The 24154-nt window shown below is 52.2% G+C and overlaps 1 protein-coding gene across 1 annotated transcript; it reads left to right on the plus strand.

Annotated features, from left to right (window-relative positions):
• Positions 1-11504: 11504 nt before the first annotated feature.
• Positions 11505-23902, plus strand: LOC119823192 (ubiquinol-cytochrome-c reductase complex assembly factor 2). The gene is made up of 4 exons (XM_038343041.1): positions 11505-11663; positions 20842-20916; positions 21517-21586; positions 23741-23902. Exons 1-4 carry the CDS (start codon positions 11526-11528, stop codon positions 23866-23868), a joined length of 411 nt encoding a protein of 136 aa, XP_038198969.1. The 5' UTR covers positions 11505-11525; the 3' UTR covers positions 23869-23902.
• Positions 23903-24154: the final 252 nt, after the last annotated feature.

Genomic DNA, 24154 nt, shown 5'->3' on the forward strand with positions numbered 1-24154 from the left:
AGTGCTCTGAAGGCAGAGGATCTCTGTGAAGTCAAAGCCAGCCTGGTCTACAGCATGAGTTCCAGGCCAGCCAAGGCTACCTAGTGAGTCTGCCTCAAAAAGAAAGGAAAGGAAAGGATGGGGATTTCAAAGCAGGTCAGCTTTCCAAATTATGCTTTGGCCAAGGTAACGATGTCATTAATTTGCAAACTCTATGCCCTTGGCAAGAAAATGGAAGCCATCCTGAAACGAAGTATTTGCCAATGACAAATCAGATCCCTGAAGGTTGCTTTCTCTGGTACCACATCAGCCAAGTCCACAGTTCCCCAAGCAGCTGTCACCTTCACCCTCTCTCAGCTGAGGGACTGGCCTGGGCCACCACCACATAATACCCTCCTCCTACCAAAGCCGGTTTCACAGCGTGCCCTTCCTCCTCCTCTGCATCTGTTCAAGGCCCAGACTCAGTTCTTCTCAAAGTCAGCCCCAGTGAAACCAGTTTATGATAAGAAAGGAACAAAGTCAGGTTTAGTTTTAGGCAGGGCTCCTGGACACAGAGCGGCAGCTGTGGTCTGGAAACTCGCCTTGGCTCTGCAGTGGACTGAGCCTGCCCGGCCCAGCCAGGGAAGGAAGAGAGAAAAAAAGGAGGAGAAAAGGTTAGATGTGTCTGTCCTCAGTGTCTAAATTTACTCAGAACTGACCCAGGAACTGAAGCACTTTAAGGAGCATTGTGACCGGCATCCTAAGCCACACGAGACAGTACCCATTGATGCTGAGGCTTAATTTGCAAGGTGCAGAGGACTAGGAGGTTTATGGAGAGGATCAGCCTTATTGGGGGTTCTGCTGCTGTGATGAAGCACCAGGAAAGCCAGGGTTTGTTTGGTTTACCCGTCCAGGTTGCAAGTCTGTCAGAGCAAGAACCTGGGGGTGCTGCCTTGTTCCTCATGGCTTCTCCAGCCTGCTTTCTCATAGCGTGCCCATAGTTCCACCCACAGGAAGTCGAGCCTCCCCACATCAATTATCAACCAAGAAAATGTCCTCAGCCAATCTGGCTTTTTCTCAGCTGAGGTTCCCTCTTCCTGAATGACTCTAACTGTGTCAAGCTAACATAATGCTAGCCAGTCATCCCAGAGTCTGTGGAAGGAGGCTGACCTTCATCTGAGGCCTGACTGGCAGTGGAGGACTGAGGATCTAGTTAAGGCGGTGGGGAGGCGCGTATGCTTATGGACAAATTTTAGATGTGACTCTGAGGTGGCGAGTGTCAGAAATAAGGTTCCGAGACCCAGGTGACAGGGACATTTCAAAACCTGGCCCAGGGCCTCACTCATTGCAGGTGATTTCATTAACTAATCCTTCCTTTCTCTCCTACTGCCAAATGCTTACAAATCCCTAGTCCCTGCAGACCGTGCAAAACAGGGAGTGTGAACATCTTGATAGTGTCACTAAGAACTCAATGGGTTCACAGGACAGTTAGGACCCCACAGAGAAACACAGCTGGTGCCATGAGAGGGGACAGGGCCATCTGTTGTGATATCACCAGGAGTTAGAGGTAGCAAGGGCCTCACCTCAGGGCATGCTCCTGGAGGCAGCAGCTAGGATGAGCCTGGAGAGTCAGGTCTGAGAGGTGCTGGACAGGGCAGGTGACTCCATCATGGGTGACTGGCAAATTTGAGATGGGAGAGCAAAACCCAGGGGTACCAAGAGAGCTGAGGAGCACAAGAGAAAGACCTAGAACCTGGAAGATGATAAGCCCAAAGCTAGCTCCCTTCCCGCACACACTGGTGGTTCAAGTCAGAGTGGATTGTAATTCTAATCAGCTGGGGCCAGTCAGCAGAGAGTCTGTGTAGTCATCTGGGTCCTTGCCTGGGGCATCATGATCTTCCCCTCACTGTCCAGACTGTTGCTCTTGACAGGTGCAAGGGAGGCAGCCAGAGGATGGACACGCCCACACCCCACGGACAAGAGTCATGAGGCCCTGCCGGGATGCCAAGGAGCTGACACAGGCCGGGAGGGAGGAGGGTGATTCCCTTCAGAGTCAGAAGTCTGCCCTGACTTCTCCACCAAGGTTTTCCAACTTGTATTTTCCTCTGCTCTTCTCCCCTCCCCCCTTCTTCCTCCTCCTCCTCCTCTCTTTCCTGGTCTGTGATTTCTTCTTTTTCATTTCTTATTCATTTTCTTCTAAAGGATGCTTTGGTCTGCAAGTCTTCTCTCCAAATTCACTGGTTGGGATGCAATCCCCAGTGCAATGTTCTCAAAGGCTGGGGCCTTTAGTAAATGATCAGTGTCCTTTTAAAGGGCGGGATCAGGACTGTGGGGGAGGCCCTGGTGGGATGGTTCAGTGGGTAAAGGTGCTCGCCATGCAAGCCTGATGAGTTAAATTGGAAGGAGAGAGTTTGCCTTTGACCTCCCCATGCCTCGTGGCACACTCCCCGTCATGCACACACATTGGCACAAAAAGGCTGGTGGTGTGCCTATAACCTCGGCATTTGGATGAGAAGTTTTCGGTCATCCTTGGCTACACTGTGCTCTGAAAACCAGCCTAGAGGGGCTTGCTTGCCCTCCTTCCTGGGAACACACACAGCATCATTTATGAAGAACCGACTTCGCCAGACAGAATCTGATAGCACTTTGATCCAGCTTCTAGAATTATGAGCAATAAATTTCTATTTATGAGGAAACTTATCCAAAGAAGAAATGGTTTTGATGAGAGCCCAGCCTATCTTTACAATGGGCTCGTTCTCCATTACCGTCACGTCGATATAATACCTGACATGAGGAGGTGAAGAAGGAGGGTAAGCAGGGCATGAGGGGAGGCAGGGCCTGCGCTACCTCCGGGCAGGCTCTGACTAGGCTTCCTCTAGCTAAATCCTTACACACAGTAGGCTGCAGACATGTTAGGACTGCCCACCTCATTCATCTATGAGACCCTAACGAGGTCCCAAAGATAGGTGACATGAGACAGCATTGCAGGAATACCTCTCCTGGGAGGCACAAGCCCGTAAGGTCCCGGGTGCAAACCAAGGCAAGATGCCACCAGAGTTCACCCTGGGAACCTAAGAGTTTATTGGGCTCAATTATGGAGAGCATGGTGAGGGGTTATAGTCACAAGTGTGGGTGACCCCCAAGCAGCCACGCTACTAGAAAGTGTCAACCCCAGCCTGGTCTACAGAGTGGGTTCCAGGACAGGCTCCAAAGCTACACAGAGAAATCCTGACTGGGGGTGGGAGGAGAAAGAAAAAAAAAAGGAAGTGTTAACCCAGCATGGATGGTGGGGTTCCTTTAGTTAACTTCCCCTAGCCTACACACTCTAGTATCCCCTGAGACCCTAAGAACTTGCAAAATTGCAAAATTGAGGATAGCAGCGTTTGCAACTGACTGGTAGGAACTGGAGGGAGTCTCGGAACCCCAGGGAGGGCTCAGTGGCCCGACCCCTGCTTCTCTAACCCAGATGATCCCTTAAAAGCAGGCAGGGCTGTTTCTGCACAGAGGATCAAACTTTGCCACAAAGGGCAAACCTAGGTCACCCCAACTCACACAGAAACCTGCTTCTCCCCTGGCCTCTGCAGACAGGGAACAGGGCAGCCTCAGAGACACTCATCTCCAGCTCTGTCCCTCTGCTGTCCCCGGGTGATTAAAGAGGAGGTGGAGGAGCGGAATGCCATTACAGCTTTTTCATAATGCGGTGTTGTCAGCGAGCCCTGGGCCTCTGGGCACAGCTCTGGCAGGCTCATCTCTCTTCCTGGCTGCCGAGGCTCCTAGGCTACCCAGGGAAGGGCGGGCTGCAGGCAGGCTAGTGAAAGTCCTGGCAAGACAGCTAGCTCATCAGCCGCTCCTCAGAATGATCTAAACATCTTCCTTTGGATTTAAATCTGCGCCCTCAGTGGCCAGACACATAAAGCAGAAGATGAGAGAAAGAGAGAGCCGAAAAGAGCACTTGGGTGCCAAGAACTAGAAGGGAGGGAGGGGGCCGGAGGGCTGCACTGGGATTGCTGAGTGAGCTCCCACCAGACCCCAGCCACCTCCTGGCTACTCTGCACCTCTGGCCCCTTCCTTCATGGCTAAGCTGTCTTGAAATGAGGAGAAAGTTTGAGAGCCTACCTAAGAACAAACTCAAGGGGCCTCCTCCTCCCGGTTCCCACTGAGCCTCCCTCAGACCAGCGTCGCAGGGGGCCACACAGTCTGGTTTTCTCTTCCGTCCCATTTACTTCACACGCTTCATTACCACAGTTGTTGGGAGCAGAACCTGGGCCCTGCAGAGCTTGGGTCCCACACTCTGTCACCAGCCCTCAACAGGCCAGTTAAACAGACACGTAGCACCGAAAAGCAAGAGAGGGGGTTATTGGAAATGCCCACATTGGGAAGAGGAGCAAATAAAAGGCCCAATGGGCTCCCCACCCCACGTTTATCTCTTGGGGTCCTGACTGGAGCTTTAGCTGTAAGCAGAGGCAGGGAGAATGCTATCCAGCAATCTTGGTCACCGTGGTCACTGTGGTGGTCCTGCCCATCACTGACCTGTCATGGTCTCAGCTTCAGTCTCTCCTACCAGTTGATCTGACAAGCTGTCAGGAATCTGTGAAGTCTTTCTGGGGAGACGTGCTCCCCCTCCGACTAGTGCTGGGCTTCAGTCTCTGGGAAACTCCCATCGTGGGGTAAATGGTTTGAACTGTGACTGCCTAAGGGAGAAGCAGAGTGTCACTCTAGAATAGAAGCTGTGTGTGCGTCTGTGTATGTCTGTTTGTGTCTCTGTGTGTGTGTATGTCTGTATGTCTGTGTGTGTGACTGTATGTCTGTTTGTGTCTCTCTGTGTGTGGTGTGTCTGTGTGTGTGGTGTGCAACTGTGTGTGTCTCTGTATGTGTGTCTGTATGTCTGTGTCTCTGTGTGTGTGTGTCTGTGTGTGTGGTGTGCAACTGTGTGTGTCTCTGTATGTGTGTCTGTATGTCTGTGTCTCTGTGTGTGTGTGTCTGTGTGTGTGGTGTGCATCTCTGTGTGTGTCTGTGTGTCTGTTTGTGTTTTTCTGTGTGTGATTGTATGTCTGTTTGTGTCTCTCTGTGTGTGGTGTGTCTGTGTGTGTGGTGTGTGTCTGTGTATGTGGTGTGCATCTGTGTGTGTGTCTGTGTGTCTGTGTCTCTGTGTGTGTCTGTGTATGTGTGTGTCTGTATGTTGTAGAGGACCTGGATTCGGTTACTAACACCCATATTGATGGCTCGCAACTGCCTGCAACTCCAGCCAGGAACTCTGCTACCTCTGGCACCTGCAATCTTTCAAGTCAGGGCAGTTACAGCTCCAGTGCGTGCCTACCTACTGTGTGCCGGGCTTTCAGACAGTGAGCGCCTACCTACTGTGTGCCGGGCTTCCAGACAGTGAGCGCCTACCTACTGTGTGCCGGGCTTCCAGACAGTGAGCGCCTACCTACTGTGTGCCGGGCTTCCAGACAGTGAGCGCCTACCTACTGTGTGCCGGGCTTCCAGACAGTGAGCACCTACATACTATGTGCCAGGCTTCCAGACAGTGAGTGCCTGTTCTGTGAGGCAAGTGGGGACATGTGTTGGGACTGCTGCTGTGGAGAAGCAGGGACAGCAGATCCCTGGAACGCGTGATGACAGTCTCAGCAGCAGAGTGTAGCACCTCTGGATGCCCAGCCTCTCCAACCTACCTGGACCACTCAAGCGTGTTTAAAGGTGCAACCCACTGTCAGCTAGATCTTCCTTGGGGACATGAGGTGACTATTCCAATACCTATGCAGGGTCCCTCCCCTTCTCTGGTAACATGTCTGTGTATTGAAGCCAATCCTCCCCTCAGTGGGTTAGGCTGAAAGAGGAAATTGCAGCTAAGCATTTAATTCCCTTTTAATGTTTACATTATTAACACCGGCATTACAAAACGATATTTTTACTTTCACACGATTTAAACGTGCAATTCGATGTCTAGATTACCGGGATCATTACAACTTGGAATCGGAAGCTGCGTTCTTGCTCACAGCTCTCCTCCCTTGCTAATGCCTGGTTTCTATAAAGAGCGATTAGGGTTCCCCAAATACCCATTCCAGAAGGCTGGGGAGGAGTGGCCCCAGTGGGGCTTTCCACTGAGCCACGAGGCTGCATTGGCTGTGAAATGAGTGGCAGCCAGCAGGTGGGTGTTAAAATGGTCATCAACTCCCCACGAGGCCAGCACCACCGAGCTACATTCCAGGCAGTGCCCATTAATGTGCCCAGAATGGCTCTGGGTGACTGACAAGCTATTGAGCCCAGAATCTAGCCCAAACCACCCACAGAGAAAAAGGGAAAGGGCTCTAGCTAAGACAAGGTCGAGGGAACCCTGGGGGCCCTTGGAACAGAATCTATAAGAGCCTGCTTCCTGCCTGTGCTGGCTAAGGCCTGCCAGGTACATAGCCTAAGCCTGTGGATTACAGTTACACCTCTGCAAAGATGGAGGGGTTCAAATCTGGACTCTGCCACTTCCCAGCTGGTGTCACTGGCCAGTCTTGGCCTCTCTGTGCCTCAGTTTCCACCCCTGGAAAAACAAGGTAATAGTGGCACTTGAACCATCATGGAGACTAGAAGTTTAATCTGTGGCAGTGTTTGATGCACAGACTGGAGTGGGCAGGCACTACATTAATTTATCACGTATTCCCATTTTCTCTATTTATGTTGAGTTTATTTGTCGATTAATTTACTTATTTTGAGACAGGATAGCACTATGTAGCTAGTTGTGGCTGGTCTGGAGCGTACTATGTGAACCAGACTGGCCTTGAACTCACAGAGATCATCAGCCTGCCTCTATCTCCCAAAGGCTGGAATTACAGGTGTAAGCCACCAGGCTCAGTTTATATGGTGTTGAAGATGGAACCAGGGACTCATACATGGTAGGCGAGCGTTCTATCCACTTAGCTGCACCCCTGGCACTCTCTTTGTTTATTTATTGGCCCATGCTGATCTCAAACATACTGTGTAGCTAAGAATGGCTTTGAGCCCCCGATTCTCCCAGCTCATTCTTCCCAGTCCTGGGAATCAACCAGTAATTCTTGGTTTTAAGATGAAGGGACTTGAGCTCAAGGGCTGAGGTGTGGCTCAGTTAGCAGAGCGTGTGGCTAGCATGCAGGAGGTGCTGTGCGTGGCTAGCATGCAGGAGGTGCTGTGCGTGGTTAGCAGCAGGAGGTGCTGGGTCGATGCGCAGGATCAAATAAATCAAACCTGGTGGCACTGCTGTAATCCTGGCACCAAGGAGGGAGCCAAGAGAATCACAATGTCATGATTTCCAGGCCAACCTGGGTTGCACGGGATCCTGCCTCAGAACAAGAAATAAAGAAAGAGGGGCCTCTGGAATGGTGGGCAAAGACACTTGCAGCCAAGCCCGAGGAACTGCATTTGATCTCCAGAACACGAGGTGGGAGGAGAAAACTGACACCCACTAGAAGGGCTCTGACTTCAATCCGTGTCCCCCACAAAGCCACTAAGGAAAAAGGGAAGCTGAGGCTCCAAGCAACGAAAACCACAAAACACGCAGGACTGGTTGCTGCCCAAGGTCTCTGCTGCGCCTCTGCCCGGCAGCCTGCCTTGCCCATCCTCAGGTAGTGTTCCCTGGTGCAATTCGGGTCTATGCCAACAACAGCCCCTCAGGGACTGCCCCTCCCAACAATGCCCATTCCATACCCACCATTGCAGGGAGCATGGTGGCACACAGCAGACATGGTGCTGGAGAACTGGAGAAGCAGCTGAGAGTCTACATCCTGATACTAGGCCTGGCTTGGGCTTTCAAAACCTTCAACAAGGCCATGCCTCCTAACACTTACAATCCTTTCAAACAGTTCCATGCCCTGGTGACTAAACATTCAAAAATATGAGCCATTTTATTGTGGGGACCATTCTTATTCAGACCACCGCGCCCATCTAGCTAAGTTAGTACGGAGAGAGCGCTATTGTCACCGTTGTCCTAGGTTTGCCTGACGGCTGCCCGTCTCCTCACACTGTATGAAATGCAAAGGGAGGGGCCTTCAGCTGTCCCCTGCGGTCCATGGCAGTGTGACCTGTGCCGTCACCAACACCACACTTCTGCATTTGCTTGATATTCTGCTGTCACTGTTCTTTTTATCTTAGTTTTCCTAGACAGGCTTTCTCTGTGTAACAGCCCTGGCTGTCCTGGAACTCCCTCTGTAGACCAGGCTGACCTTGGACTCAAACATCTGCCTACTTGCTGCACTTTGGAGGCAGAGGCAGAGCAGAGGGTTCTCAAATCTGAGGCCAGCCTGGGGTATTTAGCAAAAACATGGGAACTGGGGAGATGGAGCCCTGCTGGTGGTACATGCCTTTAATCCTAGCACTCTGGAGGCAGAGGCAGGCAATCTCTGTTAGTTCAAAGCCAACTGAGTCTATATAGCAATTTCCAGGACAGCCAAGGCTACACCCAGAGAAACCCTTTCTCAACTCCTGCCCCTCGACCCCCCCAAAACAAAAACAAAAACAAAAAAACCCCACAGAGAATTGGACTTGATTCCCCAGCACTCACAGGGTAGCTCACAACCATCTGTAACTCCACAGGGATCTGACGCCACCAGGTACACACGTGGTGCACAGATATTCATGCAGCCAGGACACCCATACTGACATGATGAGAATACCCTGGTAAAGTCAAAATGAAAACATGGAAAAGGGGATGGTTCGATATAGGAGGAAGGTTCGCACCGTCTTAGTGTGCAATCTCTGATGTTCTCACGACAAAATCTCCTGATAATGCTCTTCCCATTTTCCCCATCGTTAAGCAGAGCTTGGCTGTATTAGGCGGCACTGTGAAACACACAGAAAGAAATATTACCAACTGTGGAGGGAAATGGGGGAGGAAGATCAGGGGCGGCTTAGCAGTGATAGGAGGCAAGCCTTGGGCAGAAGTGGGAAGGAGACAGAGGGAGGGGTTTGATCTGAACGGATCGGTGGGTGGTTTAAACAGAGAACAGTTTTCCACAGCTCCAGGGGTGAGGTTCAGAACGAGGAGTTATTGAAAGAGAACTCACCTTAGCTGGGCGCTATGCCAAGCTGAGGTGCTCAGTGGTCTCAGCCCCCAGAAAAGTTCCCTGATCACCCCAACAGGTTCCCATCCCTGCCATAGCTTCACCTTAGCACTCCAGCTAGCCACAAAGTTGGATGGCTTTATTGAGGTCAAAGGGCAAAGTTGGTCCATTTACTGGCTCCAGGCACTGAGGGCGGAGCTAGAAACCACAAGGCCCACCCCAGGTAGGACTTTGAAGAGCTCTTGGCTCGCTCAGCTGACCTGGGAGGCAGGGGTAGGGAGGCCCTCTGTCTCAGGCAGTAGGAAAAGTAACTTAACAGCGGTGATTGGTCTCTCGCTTCACTTGAGGTACAGGTTGAGAAAGGCCAGGGAGCCAGGGGAGTTTGAGCTGCTCTGCCTCCTTCTGTGGGTTCCCTTCCTCTACCTGCCCCATACACAGCCCTCCTATGTTGTTCCCTATGTTGTGAACACTGAGAGGTCTCAGGGTCTGACAGACCTAGGTTGGGATGTGGTTTGATTCATTCATTCAGTCAGTCAGTCAGTCAGTCAATCAGTCACTCCGTAAACACTAATGTCTAGGAGCCAAGTGCAAAACAAAATATGTGAAAAAGTATCAAGATACTTGATACTTGTTAAAAGTATCAAGAGGAAAGCTGGGCGGTGGTGGCCCACACCTTTTGGGCGGGGGTGGCGCACGCCTTTAGTCCCAGCACTGGGAGGCAGAGGCAGGTGGATCTCTGAGTTCGAGGCCAGCCTGGTCTACAAGAGCTAGTTCCAGGACAGGCTCCAAAACTACAGGGAAACCCTGTCTCGAAAGGAAAACCATAAATACACACACACACACACACACACACACACACACAAGAGGGAAGGAGTCAGCCAACAAAATGGCTCACCGGGTAAAGGCACTTCACTGGCGGTATACGTGCCTATAATCCCGGGAGGCTGAGGCTGGAGGATCTCCGTCAAGGCCAACCTGGATCATGTAACCAGCACCCTGTTGCTTAGATGGTATAATTGGGACTGAAGAGATAACTCTGTTGGAGGAGGCCGCTAGTTTGTTCCCAGCCACCCAGAACAGAAATAATCACACAGAAACCATATTAATTAAATCACTGCTTGGCCCATTAGCTCTAGCTTCTTATTGGCTAACTCTTACATATTAATTTAAGCCATCTCCATTAATCTGTGTATTCCACGAGGCTGTGGCTTACCAGGTAAAGTTTCCAGCATTTGTCTCTGGTGGTGGCTCCATGGCTTCTCTTGACTCCGCCCTTCTTCCTCCCAGCATTCAGTCCAATCCTCCCCACCTAGCTCTGCTCTGCTATAGGCTCAAAGCAGTTCTTTATTCATTAATGGTAATAGCAGCATACAGGCGAAAATCACACATCATGACTCAGTGGTTAAGGGCATTTGCTGTTCTTGCAGAGGACCCTGGCTCGGTTTCTAGAACCCATGTGCTCAGAACTACAGTTCCAGTTCCAGGGATCTGATATTATTTTCTGGCCAGGCAAGCTCTTGATGTACAAACACACATAGGCAGGCATTCATACACATACAATAAAAATTTAAAAGATAGTAATTTTTATGTTATATTTTGCTACAATAAAAATAATCATCCTTGCTGGGCAGTAGTGGCATACACCTTTAATCCTAGCACTCGGGAGGCAGAGGCAGGCAGATCTCTGTGAGTTCGAGGCCAGCCTGGTCTACAAGAGCTACTAGCTCCAGGAGAGCTAGGACTGTTAGACAGAGAAACCCTGTCTCGAAAAACCAAAATAATAATAATAATCCTCATCATCATCATTCTTGGAGCTGGAGAGATGGCTCAGCTATAAGAGCACTTGCTGCTCTTGCAGAGAATCCGGTTCGGTTCCCAGAACCCACACATAGATGGGATGCACATACATACATACAGGTAAACACTCACACGTATAAAAGTAAAATAAAGAAAATACACTTTAAAAAATCTTTTTTTACGTTTTCCAGGCTGAAGCAACCTTTCTTGTACTACGCAGGAGATGTATGCACGACGAGAGGATTATTTTGGAGAGGCTGAAGAGAGAGCAATGGTAGCTGAAAAATTGTAACAGAGATCTAAGTGGCAGAGACAAGCATGGGGCAAAGTGTGGGAGTAGGGCAGGCGTGTGTGGACGACAAGTGCCTGCCAGAGGTGAAGCTCAAACATATCTTCATCCAGTAACAACCAGTATTTACATGCAAATGTTTCTCTTATGCAAAACAGCAGAGGTCTCAGGAGAAGCGTTTTTAGTCCCGAGCTTGTAAAGTCATTGAGAAGCAAAGCTGTCCCCAGGGTACACTGAGTCTGCTTTGCCCCTGGGAGCTGGGCGAGTTCCAGGACGAAGACTGAAGAGCTCAAGGCTTGCACTCACAGGTGAGCAGCGCCCCTGCCTGGAGGACAGCGAGCCGACGGCGAAACTGCGCATGTCCGCCCCTGGGGGGGGGGGGCAAGCCAGCGCGCCTTACTGCGCACGCGCTGCACGCAGCCCCGACTCCTCCCCCAGGGGCGGGGCGAGCGGGGCCCAAGATGGCCGCTCTCCGCTACCGTCGTTTCCTTAAGCTCTGTGAGGAATGGCCAGTGGACGAGACCAAACGGGGCCGGGACTTGGGCGCTTACCTGCGGCAGCGGGTAGCACAGGCCTTTCGGGAGGGAGAGAACACCCAGGTGACCGGCGGGAGGGAGGTTGGCGGTGTCGGAGCGGGGGGGGGGGGGGGCGGCGGGGGGGATCTGCGCGTGCGTCGGCCCCGTGACCGGCTGCACGTGTGAGGTGCCCACGTTCCAGCTAGCTGCGGAGTGCGACGCCTGCGGCTCCGTTTTCTCCTTTGTCTGCACTGTACAGCGGCCGGCGAAGCTCCCCTGAGGTCCATATGCCACTAAAGGATCAAATTCTAAGGCCGGGTTGGTTCTTCCGTAACCCTGTTAATGTGTTTGCGAGCCGAGTCTGCCCCCCAAGAACCCCAGCAGGACTCCGGCCAAACCGTTCTGCCACTCGCCCCTGTAAAACTGCAGCAGTTCCTCGTGGGAGTGGTAGGCCTCCCCAGCGTAGGTTCCCTTATCAAAGTACAGTCATGTGCCACAAAGGTAGTAAGGTTCCAGGGAGACCACAGTGAATTAGACGAGGTCTTGCCCCATGTGGGGTTTTTTGTTAGTTTTTTATTTATTTATTTATTTATTGCAAGTACAGCTTACTGCCTGCATGTATGCCTTCCCGCTAGAAGAAGGCACCAGATTTCATAACAGATGACTGTGAGCCACCATGTGGTTGCTGGGAATTGAACTCAGGACCTATGGAAGAGCAACCATTGCTCTTAACTGCTGAGCCCTCTCTCCAGCCCCGCCCCCCATGACTTTGAGTGGACAGGACACAAGGAACAAGTAGAAACATTGTAGTGTTCCTGGGGCATAGGTGAGGTTCAAGGCATGAAGACAGCCAACACCCCACATTGGGAAGGGCGTCCAGGCCGACTGGCACTGTAGAGAAAAGAAAGCAATCCAGAATGAAGGGCAGTGGAGGCGTGTCCACGACCACTCACTGAAGGGGGACAGGAGCCGGGCACCATACAGTGTTTTTGTTTTAGATGTGTTCAGGTGTTTTACCTACATGTGTGTCTGTGCACCATGTTGGTGCAGTGCCAACAGAGACCAGAAGAGGGTGGTGGATCCCCTGGAACTGGTTTCTGATGGTTGTGAGCCACCACGTGGATATTAGGAATTGAACCTGGGTTCTTTTTCAGCCACTCAGCCACCTTTCCAGTCCTCCCATTCAGTCTTAAAGGCTCCGATGATAAGTCAGATCTTACCGTAAGGCTGGTGAGAAACCACTGGGGGCGTTTAGTCAGGGGTCTCACATGGCCTCATTTTAAAAGGTTCCTAATGGGTTATAGAGGGCAAGAGAAGCGAGGAGCTGCAGAGAAGCCTGCTGTGTTGCCCAGGAAGAGATAAGGGTGGCTGCACAGGAGATGGAAGTAACTGGAAATAGTTTGTAGCGAGCAAGTCACTAACAGCATGGACGTGCTGGATGTGGGGTAAAAGGGAAGAGGAACCGAGGACGGCACCTAGATTCTCCCCCTTTTCTTTTTTTGGCTTGAGCAGCTGGGTGCCATTTACTCAAATGGGAAAGACGAGATGAGGAACAGGTGGGGTGTGGGAAGAACATCGCACGTTTGATGTTAGATGCTGTAAGCTTGCGATGCCAAGTAGACTGGCTTCCAAGTGGAAATGTCAAGCAGGCAGAAGGTTATGTGAGCATGGGGCTTAGGCAGAGGTCAAAGGTGTCAAGTGAGGTGCCCAGCATACATACTGGCCACACAAATGACCTGTGAAACCGGACCGTGACCTGCCAAAGCAGGAACCTGGGGGACACTGCAGCTCATTCCAGTCTGGCTGAACCCGCCCACCTCAGAGTGGGATGGCGCCACTGGCAACCTCTGACAAGATTGCTGTTTGGAATGTCTGGCCTAGGACTTCTGGGAGTCAGGAGAGGTCGCTGTATGCACAGGATCCTCACAGAGCCTAGTGGTCTGCACTGCCCCATATCATGCGGATCTTGAGGCAGGCCCGTGGGCTTTCTAAGGCTCCCTAACTTATAGTATGAGCTTCCTGAGACCAGAGGTGCAGCCCCACCCCCACTCATCCACCGTGTGGTTCTTGGCTCACAAAAGCGTCTGGTGAGCATCTGAGTGAACAGTGATTGGCTGTGGTTTGTGAGGCTGGTCGTCTGCAGTCCAGTGGCACGTGTAGAAGTTGCTGGAAGAAGCGCCAGGGTGAGAGGGCCGACTCACGTGACAGACTCTGTGGTTTGACTTTGTGTGTTTGTGGAGTCCCAGGCACTGCTGCCCCAGGTGAGACCTGCTCAGCTCCACGCAGCTTAGAGTTGGACAGCCAGAGGCTGGATGTCCAGGGGGAGAGGCTGACACTCACCTGCTTGATTGTTAGCATAATTCAGCCAGCAGGGAGGGGAGAGTTGTTGTCCTTTGTCCTCTCCTAGGGACAGGTTCTGATGAGCTGAGGCCCACACAGACTTGAGTCACAACTGCAGATCTAAGTCAGGGCTGCGCCAACCGCTGTGCGTCGCTGATGGATGTGTTCTTGGTAGAGCAAAGTAGGGAGTCAGGATGGCAGTGGACACATTACTCAGGACCTTTGTCGTAGCTCATCCTGATGTCACCTGAAATCGAGCCTGCCTGGGCTTAGTAAATCTTGGTGATAATCTTTGGAGGGAGCAGCCCTTGGCTGGGACAGCAAACAGGGAGTGAGTCACTCCCAACACCTCCCCTGGATCACTTATAAAAGACCTTGAGAAAGAAAGGTGGTTCTCAGAGACGCGTCATTAAACAAACAGCAGAAGGTGGGATGAGACCCCGGGGGTGGCTGATTGCTGTGTTCCCCACCTTTCTGCCACTTGTCCAGAAAGTGGAACTGGAGGAGGTGGAGGCTGCTGTGTCGAGCAAGCGGCATCCTCTTGACCTTTTGGCTTCCTGTGGTCTAACACGGGCTATAAAAGGTGCATAGAGCACTTGGCACAGCTCATCTGATTTTATCCTTTGTGCCACCAAGTGAAGTAGCCATTACTATCCTGATTCTTACAGATACTGAAATCAAATCAGAAAAGTAAAACCACTGACCCAGGTCCCTTGACAGTAAGAGACAAGTAAAAAACAGGCCAGTCACGTGCCCTGGTCTGCATGGCTCCCAGGTGTCGGCAGGTCCCCCGTTGTCAGTCCTTTGGAGAGACTCCTTGTTAAGTTTTTCTTTGAGCATCAAGTTCCTCCTTCCCTCCCATTCATTGTTGGAGCAAAGAATTAAACGCCTCAGGCCCACTTGTCTCCTTTGCCTGATCTACTTCTCCAGTGAAACAAGAAGAAAGGTGGTACTCGGTGGGACGCCAGCGCAGAAAGGCCAATTAATAATTCTGACTTCAAACCTGAGCACAAACCCTCTGCCTCTGTGTAAGCCCTTCAGGGCTTCTCTTGGCCCACCCTAAACCCACCGGGGTCGGGGGAGATGGCAGTGGGGAGCCGGAACACAAGGAACACCTCTACCACCCTGCCTCCTGTTCCCTTTTGAAGCTCATGATTGTGGGTCTTGTCTGCTTTGAGTAGTTTCCTTAAAGGAGTTCTCATTCCCTGCAGCACCCAGAGCCTCACAGAAGAGTCTCAGTGTGGGGGCGAAGCAAACTAACTGCAGGCACAGAGCAGGTCTCTTGGGTACAGGGTGGCTCAGGACAGGTCTGGGAAGACTGGAGATGCTGTTGTCTATCTGGCACGGGCTGTGACAGTGTTGTGTGAAGGGTTAGATGGGGCCAAGGGAAAGCTGTCAGGCTTTGCTGGGTTTCTAGCAGAGAAAACAGTCCCGGCTCCTCCTCAAGGGTAATCTGAGGCCTGATCCTCGACACCTCATTGGGGCAGGCAGCCTGTTACCCAGCCACCTGGCACATGGCGGCCACAGAGAGGGCATCTTGGTGATGTTGGTGTGTATCAGGCTTTAGGAATGTGGCCTAAGGACAGATTGTGCTCTTTGTGACTCGGAGACTCTACAGAGATGGGTTGTGAGCAGAGCATCTCCAGGACGGACAGTGAAGTAATTCGTTGTCTTTACTCCCCTCGTTGAGAGTCAGATCAGAGTGTTTGGGGCAGAGAGTTGCACTGGTGCGCACGTGTGTGTGTGTGTGTGTGTGTGCGCGTGCATGCTTGTGCACATGCATTCACATACATAATCAAAGGTGTGGCTGTTCCCTCTCAGAGGTGAATGGCTGCTTCCAAAACCCTCCTGCTGCCTCCTGGGTACTGGTGGGAACTCGGAGCCTTCAGTGCCCGCCAGCCCTTGGTACTCAGGTCCAGCCTGGCTTCCCAGCCTCAACACCCAGTATGGTTGCAGGCTCAGTGCCCTACCCTCACAGGCCCTTACTTTGCCTTCAGAGCTTACGTCTTTATTAATATTTGAGACCTTGGTGACTTTGAACTGCTATAGTCCACATCAAAAGCCTGAACCAGCTTGCCAGTGGTCTGATGGCCCCTGGCCACTGGAGCCCTCTGTCCTGAAACAGCTTGTCCCCAGCCTTTCTCAGCTCTCCTCCCATTGATGATGTGCGTGTCTGCTCTGGCCCTGTGTGGTCCATCCTCACTGCCACTCCTGTCCTCTTCAGTCTGCAGTGCTGCTCTTCCCTGCCGCTGCCACCCAGCCTCCTGCTTCTCCTTTCCACCCCTCACAGTCTGGTCCCTAGCAGCCCTAGCAGTGTGCTCCCCGTAGTAGGTGCTCAGGAAATGGCCGTCTAATTGCATTGACAGGAATGTGCTCCGCGACACATCTTTCATGTCAGAAGTTCATTGCAGAGTCAGGAAACCTTTCACAGAGCCTCCTGGAGCAGAGCCAGCCCGACCTTAATTAGCAGAGCAGTCTGCGCACCCTCCCCAATGTGCTTATGCGTCCCGTGTGGGGCTGGAATAGGGGCCGCCGTACAAATTGCTGTCACCACCCAAAATTCAATTTTGAAAATTGAAATCAGTGCCTATGGCACTGGTGTAGATTTGTATGTATAAAAGTTTAATATGGTAAAGAGAAATTTACTGACGGCTGAGCAGGGGGATGCAGAGGGAGCGATGGGGCGGTAAAGGGCGCATGCTTCGGAGCCTCCATTTCATTCGTGTTCAGGGAACAGCCTTGAATTTTTCATAACGCCCATATGCGGCTCGTTGTCCCAAAATGTCCATAATCTCATTAGGTGCAAATGCAAAATCCAGGTAATTTAAAGCTTTGTGTGTAGGAGTCTTTCCTAAAACCCTGAGGACATCTCATGAGAAATACTGGGGGTTCCGGGTGTTTGTGCTGGAATCTGAGACTGGAGCGTAAGGTATAGGTGGGTGTGTGACGAGGCTTCGGGATTGAGGCGGGGATCCTGTTGATAGCTGATAAGAAGCAATCAGAACTGGGTTTTAATTGCTGGGCTAGAGTTGGCTGTAATATGGATCCTGGAATGGGCCATGTTCTTGCTGTCTCTCCTTAGTCAATAAGGCTTTGTTAGAAATTGGCATATTGCGAACTCCCACCGCCCCCATTAGGGTTGTACAGTCTTCTGTAATTGTGTGCACCTGACCTAGTGGGAAATTAGATGACAGGCAATTTTGTAGTGTGTTTTCTAGACCCCCAGGATGGCCTTAAACTCCCCATCCTCCTCCCTCCCGAGTTCTGAGATTACAGGCTTGTGCCACCATCCCTGGCTCCAAAAACATGAACACTGAGGGACAGAGGGCACTGAGGCAGTTGAGGTTCCCAGGGTCACTTCATTTCTGCTCGAGGCCCTGTCCTCTGCGCTCATGCTGTCTGTGCTGCTGCTGTCAGAGCGAGTGAACTGAAGACAGGGTGAGACTCCCTGGTTGCTGGGGTCACAGAGGAGCAGGGCAGCCTCTGTGGGGAGACTGGCAAGGGCTCAGGTCTGGTTGGAGTCTGGCTTTGCCCAGGAGAGGCCTGGGAAGGAGGCCAAGTGCAGGCTGTCCCTGCTGGGCACTGGGAAGGCAACCTGGTGGTGGGAGGGGCGCGTGCAGATGAGCAGCGTGAGAACAGCCTTTGGCCGATCCCCCTTCCCTGTCCACGGATGCTTAGTACCAGCTGTGTCCACTCTGACCGGGTAAAGCCTCCGTGGTTCTTACCCTCCTACCCCCATCCCCAGTCAAACTCCTGCCAGATGCGCTGGCCGCTCGGACCCACTCCTTGTCCTTCCAGTTCTGTGCTAATAATCCTAGAGCACACTGGCCCCTTCCCTGAAGTCCAGGCCGGGGGCTGCCATGTCACCCTCATGCCACCCTTGGCGGTAGGGGCTGTCGCCATCGCTTCTTTTAAAGTCAAGTTCACCAGTACACCTAAAAAGTGGCAGTATAGCTGTGCGGTGGGCGGTGGTGGTGGTACACACCCTTAATCCCAGCACCTGGAGCCAAAGGCAAGTGGATCTTTGTGTTCAAGGCCAGCCTGGTCTACAGAGCTAGTTCCGGGACAGTGAGGCTGTTACACAGAGAAAAACCCTGTCTCGAAGAAACCAAAAAAGTAAAAAAGGTAGCAGTACATGGAAGATAGAGACAGGGTGAGGCCCAGGGTGAAAGGTGATTGGCACACGACAATGGACCGCAGAGGTGGTCCTCTGCCCTGTGAGTTTCCCCAGACAGTGGCCAGGACTGGGTCCCTGCACGGATTATTAGATAATAGTATCGCACCAGTGTCAGATGTCCTGCAAGATGACACGAGAGAACATCTAGATCCCAGGAAGCACATGCCAAGTGTGACGAGAGGGCCAGATGTTCACAAGAATGGGTATGAGCAGGGAGTGGGAAAAGAACATGGCAGTTTTCTTCAAGCGAATGGGCAGAGGGTCGGTGGCTTGCCCAGAATCTACAGCTAGTGAACAGTGGTGCCAGGATCTCGCAGGGCAGCTACCCCCAGTGTCCTGCAGCCACAGAGGCCCCTGCTCACACCAAGGCCGGGCATGCAGATGCCTGTGTAGGGGTGGGGTTTTGTAGGCAGGCAGTCAGCACAGGTGTGGAGAGCACAGCAGAGGGAATGACCTTTTCTATTGGAATTTAGATATTGTGTGACTGTTGTCTGTGAGTGTGCAGCTGCGTGCATGTGTGTGTGCACACATGTGCACATAGCACATGTACATGAGGAGGTCAGAAGACAGCTTCTGATGTCTTTCCTCCAGTACTGTCTACCTTTTTCTTTCTCCTTTTCTCCCATGGTGGGCACCACTAGGGAGGTGGAGACAGGAGCAATATGGCTGGGAGGAGAGAGGAATACAAAGGGGAAGAGGCGGGAACTCACTGGAGTGTGGCGTCTGAGGACTCATGCAGGCAGGCTCTTGCCCTTTTGGTCTGAAGATTTGGTAGAGGTGAAAGGTCTCTCTAGTGGTTGGCTGCTTTGCTTTTCTGGTCTTCAGCTTGAACCCCAATATCTGTGCCTGGGTTTTTATTATTTGTGCAACATCTTTACTTATTTGAGGCAAATTCTCTCTGCCCTGGAACTTGCTGAGTAGGCTAAGTAGGCCAGCCAGTGAGCCCCAAGGATGCACGTCTCCATCGGCCAAGCACTGTGGTTAATTATGAGTATGTGCTTCCGTGCCCACATTTACACAGTTCTGAGGATGGGACCTGCATGCTCGTGCTTGTTGGTGAGCAGTTCACCAACAGAGCCATCTCCCTAACCCTGACACAGGAGACAGGGTTTCATTCTATATCCATGGCCCAGAGCTTGTGGTTTGTGTGCTGTGTTCTTCTGTCCTCTGAGTCGCTCTGTTACCCAAGAAGCAGCGTGCCAGCGGTCGTGGGGCCTCACAGCGCAGATCCTGGCATTCAGAAGGCAGAGGCAGGAGCAGCTCTGTGACCTCACTGTCGTCCTGGTTCTCCATAGTGAGTTCCAGGACAGCCAGAACTAGAGACCCTGTCTGCACCCCACACCCTAAGAAGCATCAGGGCGCAAATGCTCCTCCCCGGAGCGCATGGCTGCTGATCTAGTCCTGCTAGCCCTTGTCGGGAGAACTGCCCAAGGAGATGCCAACCCCACATTCTTCCTGTTTTGTGTCCTGTGATTAATGTCTTTGTCACATAGCTGACCCCAGTCTCTATCAGCTTTCAGCCCTCTCCTTGGGTGGCAGTCCCTGCCAACCTTGGCAGGAGCTACATCTGGTAGCAAGGGAAACAGGCCTGGTGCTGCATCGGCTGCGAGCTGGGCCTCATCTGACACAGGCAGAAGAGGGCTGCCTCGCTGAAGTGCTTGACTCCTGATTTATTTATCTGCTTGCTCTGCAAGAAAGGATTTAAGTCAGAAAAAAAAAAAAGCCATCATTTGAATTCTGGGAAACTATAAAGGAGTTTTGTTGTGGAGCGGTTAGAATTCCTGGCAGAGAAGTGTAACAAGGTGCATAGACAAATGGCAAGGGTGGAGAAAGGAAGGGTTAAAGATGGGAGGTCTGAAGGGCAGAAGACCCATCTTCTAGCAGAGGCCTGCCTCCCTCATTGGCCATGTAGAACGGGCACGGGCTGTTCCCCTCCTCTGCTCTGGGCCAGCTCTGGCTGCACACAGCTGGCGTCTGCCTTGGTCCTGCCTTGGTTCACCTATTTAGCAACATGGCCTCCTTTTCCTCTGGAGACAGTGTCTCCTCCACAGGCCAGGGTCGGCTGGAGCTCTCTACGCAGCCCAGGCTGACCGCACACCTTCCTTCCCCTGTCCAAGTGCTGGGGCTGCAGCTGTGCCCTGCATCTGCCTTTCCCCCTTGCGGTCTTAGCAGCTCCTTGCTTAGAGAGGAAAGTGCTGGAGGTTTCGTTTGTTGAGTTGTTGTTGTTTGGTCTTTGATCGGAGAACATCCAATCCACTTCATGCTGATCCCATTTCACAAAGCGCTCTCGGTCCTGGGCCTCAGGCAGACCCCAGCGCTCTGCAGCCTCCATGACAACACCCTGTGTCCTCTCCTCATTTACATGGTCCCCTTCCAGCCGGAGGACCATTCTTCCCTGCCATATCTTGAACTTGCCGGATACCTGGAGCCCACACTGCCCCCAGCATGTCCTTTGCAGCCTGCAGCTGGCATGGTGGTTCCCAGGGTGCAAAGAGCTGCTGAACATTTCTTGTTTGCTTGTTGAGTGTCAGGGACCCTGCAGGTTGGGGGCAAGTGAGGTGGGGCTTTTCAGCCACTGAGGTGGCTTCTCATAGCAGAAGCTGGAGGGAGGTTTGCTTCCCACAGAGCTGGGGCTCCTTTGCCCTCCTCTGAATGCATTATTACACACAACCCTCCCTTGAGGTGTGGGTGCAATGTGGGGGGCACCTCCTTCGCTCACTTCTCTCAGGGTACGCTGTTTTTCAGGTGGCAGAACCCGAGGCCTGTGATCAGATGTACGAAAGCTTAGCACGACTGCATTCAAACTACTATAAACACAAGGTGAGTGGGCACGGGCTTTGCACCCAGCCTCCGATGGGAGAGCCTATTATACAGTGTTCAAGTGTAACCAGTACTTTCAGCTACACCAACAATGGTGCCCGGCAGAGGCCTTTAAAGGTCTGCTGAATAAAAGCCACGGCTTCTGTGTGTGAGCGCTTGCTCCTGTTCGTATTTCCCACTTGGTGATGGAACTGATGTCACACACTGATAAAGATGGAGTACTGGGACAGTCCTGCCACACCAGGCTCTGCTTCTCCTCCTCAGCTTTGACATGATTACTGTCAGAATGCATGTAGCGTGGTTTTCCAGACTGGAAAAATATGTTCAGCAGCTCCACAAATAGACATGGCCAAATGGAAGAGCCTGTGCAGAAGGGAGTCTTTCCAGATGCCACCTACCAAGTGTAATCCTTAGCCCCACTGTGGGTGTCACCTGGGAGCTAGCAGCTAGAAATGCAGACTCCTGGCCTCCAGGTGGCGCTGCCCCTCACATCAGGTCTCTGGCCTCTGGTGCCCAGGGCCCAGGTACATTGCAGCCAGCCAGAGCAAGGCCAGTGTCCCGCAGAACTAATGTGTTCCTTCTCTCCTGCCCCTGTGCCAGTACCCTCGCCCCAGAGAAACCAGCTTCAGTGGCCTGTCCGTGGAAGAATACAAGCTGATCCTGTCCACAGGTAGGAGGCATGACTACCCTCTCTGGTCAGCTCGCTGTGGGTGGGAAGACTTAGGAGGACTGCCTAATAAGACAGTTGTGCATAATGAGAACCCTGAGGAGCAGCTCAGAGAAAACCCTGAAGCTGTGTTTAAGCCACAGAATACGGAAAAGGTCAAAGGCATTACTTAGAAGAGAAAATCATCTTTGGTGCTTTTAATTCAAGGCTGGTGCCTGGGAACAAGGGACTACATATTTGCCAAATGGAAGTCATTGGAATCAGAATGGAAGGAAAATAATTTTATTTTTATGGTCCTAAGAGGGCTTTATAAACAATGAGGCTTTTAATTAAAACAAAAAGCCATTCAGTAAATGAGTGTGGGGATATCCGCCTGTGAGTTATCTGTCCCAGGAGATGTGGTCTGCAGGTTCGATATGTGTCTAACGAGGTCTGTTGAGGAGTCATGACTAGAACCCAGTTGGTAGGAAGGAAGTCCCTGCCAGTCAGCCCCTCCCTACTTCCCCATTTCCATTGTCACTGAAAGGGGTGGCGGGGGTGGGGGCAGGTAGGTACTGGAAAATTGCTATTTTTACTGCCAAGGATATTGTCTATAAAAATAGGCTAACCTTTTCTGGGAGGGCATGGCCCCGAAACAGTGGCTGGCTGGTCTCTAGAAACGTCTCCTTCCTTTTGGCAGTGGGGGTTTGACCTTCTGAGCAGATGGGACCCCGTGTTGTCTGCTGTGTCGGGGAGCGCAGCGTCTCTTTCCTCCCGCATCACTGGTCATGCCGTCTCCAGCGGGAGGTCCTGAGGATGAACTGACCATGGACTCGGGTTCCCGCTATCTTGCGCTTGTCCCTTCTGCCAGCCCTCAGGAAGCCTTTGTGCGGGTGGTGAGCAGCATGGTGACTGCAGGCCTGGCTTCTCGTTAGGTCAGCCCAGAAAACTCCAACAATGTGTGCACAGCAGGACTCGTGTTTTTGTTGCAGCTCTGTGGAGCCAGCACTACCTGGACCGTACTGCCTCCACACACACACACACACACACACACACACACACACAGGACCAGCCAGGCCTGCAGTGTGGCTACTTGGCCTATGGAGACCTTGGTGTGTATGAGAACAGGGACCCCAGCGTCACACTTTGTAAAAGTCACAGAACAGGAGGTTGTGCTGGTGGCTGCCATACAGTGCCCCAAGCTAGTGTGGAGCCACTGCCCATAAGCAGTAATTCAAGCCAGCACTTTTGTTAAAATTGAATCTCAGAAAGCTAAGCAGTACCATGATAGTGTCTGAGTTTAGTATCTGTGAATTATAAAATGAGATGTCACGGCTGAGCTCAGAGTTCTTGGGCTACTAGCTGTCTGCCCCACAGATACGAGCCATGTCTGGAGATACTTGTGGTCGTCACAGTTGGTGGATAGAGGCCAGAGTGCTGTCGGCTGTCCTGTAGTGCAGAGGACCACCCTGAGAAAGACCACCAAACCCAGACTGTTAGCTCAGGGAAGAACTGCTTAGATCATGTGTGCGTTGGGGTAGTGGTGAGGAAGTTTCTCTATGTAGCCCTAACTGTCCTGGAACTCACTGTGTAGACAAGGCTAGACTCAAACTCCCAGAGATCCTCCTGCTTCTGCCTCTGAGTGCTAGGATTACAACTATCTGGCTCATGTGTGTGATTCTTAAATATGGCTCTGTGCATGCAAATGTGCGCGTACATGCACACACTGCCGCACTGTGAAGGGACGACTTCCTTCCAGTGTCGCCGCCCTGACTGCACACACCCAGCTGGGGAGGTCTGTGGTCTTGTCCTAGTTTTGCAGTTGAGCTCAAGGTTGCCAGGGTTCAGGGATTGGGGGTGGGAGGGAGGCGTCCATCCTCCCCCTCCAGCTGCTGAGTCTGGCAGCTTCTTGTTTTGGCGCATCCAGAACCAGGGGTTTGCCTCCCTCGGTGCCTATAGCTATAGGTGCAGACATTAGAGTGGGCCCAACTTGAGAGAGTTGGGGCCATTTCTTTGCAAGGTCATGTGGCGTGGGTGAGGAAGTGCTCGACTGTGGTGCTGGGGGTGAGGGGCCCTCGTGGGTCTGCCCCATCGCCACCAGCGTGTTTCGCTGTAGCCGTCCTGCACGCTTTTCACCATACGGACCCTGTGATGTCAGCGTTGTGTCTCCCTGTGCAGACACCCTGGAAGAGTTTCAGGAGATGGATAAGAGCGTGTGGAAGAAGCTCCAGGAGAAGTTTGCACCTGCAAGGCCCGAGGAGAAACATAAAGCCTGGGCGCGGGTCTTGTCCCGCCCACGTACCTGACTCTCATCAATAAAGCTGTCCAGTTTCTCCACTCTTCCAGTTTGGAATTGACTCATCGGCTCCATCGGGGAGGCTTGCCCTGTCTGCCTGAGCAGAGGGAATATAGGGCCCTCGCAGGCTGAGCTCTGCAAGCCCAGTAAGGATTCACAGGCTTCCTGTTGTGTCGTAGAGCTGGGGAGATGCCAGGATCTGCAGTTAAGTGTGGAAACGGGCACTGTAACAGCACCAGGTGAGAGGTCGAGACTGGGCATCCTGCCTGGCCCTCTGCTACAGAAGACATCCCAGG

This window comes from Arvicola amphibius, chromosome 9, assembly GCF_903992535.2.
Source record: "Arvicola amphibius chromosome 9, mArvAmp1.2, whole genome shotgun sequence".
In the NCBI taxonomy this organism is placed as follows: Eukaryota; Metazoa; Chordata; class Mammalia; order Rodentia; family Cricetidae; genus Arvicola; species Arvicola amphibius.

Bases quoted from the DNA above. Each gene is read 5' to 3' on its own strand.
- LOC119823192 (XM_038343041.1), top strand. From the start codon at position 11,526: ATGGCCGCTCTCCGCTACCGTCGTTTCCTTAAGCTCTGTGAGGAATGG. The intron at 11,664-20,841 runs GTGACCGGCGGG...GCTGTTTTTCAG, and splicing joins GGGAGGGAGAGAACACCCAG to GTGGCAGAACCCGAGGCCTG. The intron at 21,587-23,740 runs GTAGGAGGCATG...CTCCCTGTGCAG, and splicing joins CAAGCTGATCCTGTCCACAG to ACACCCTGGAAGAGTTTCAG.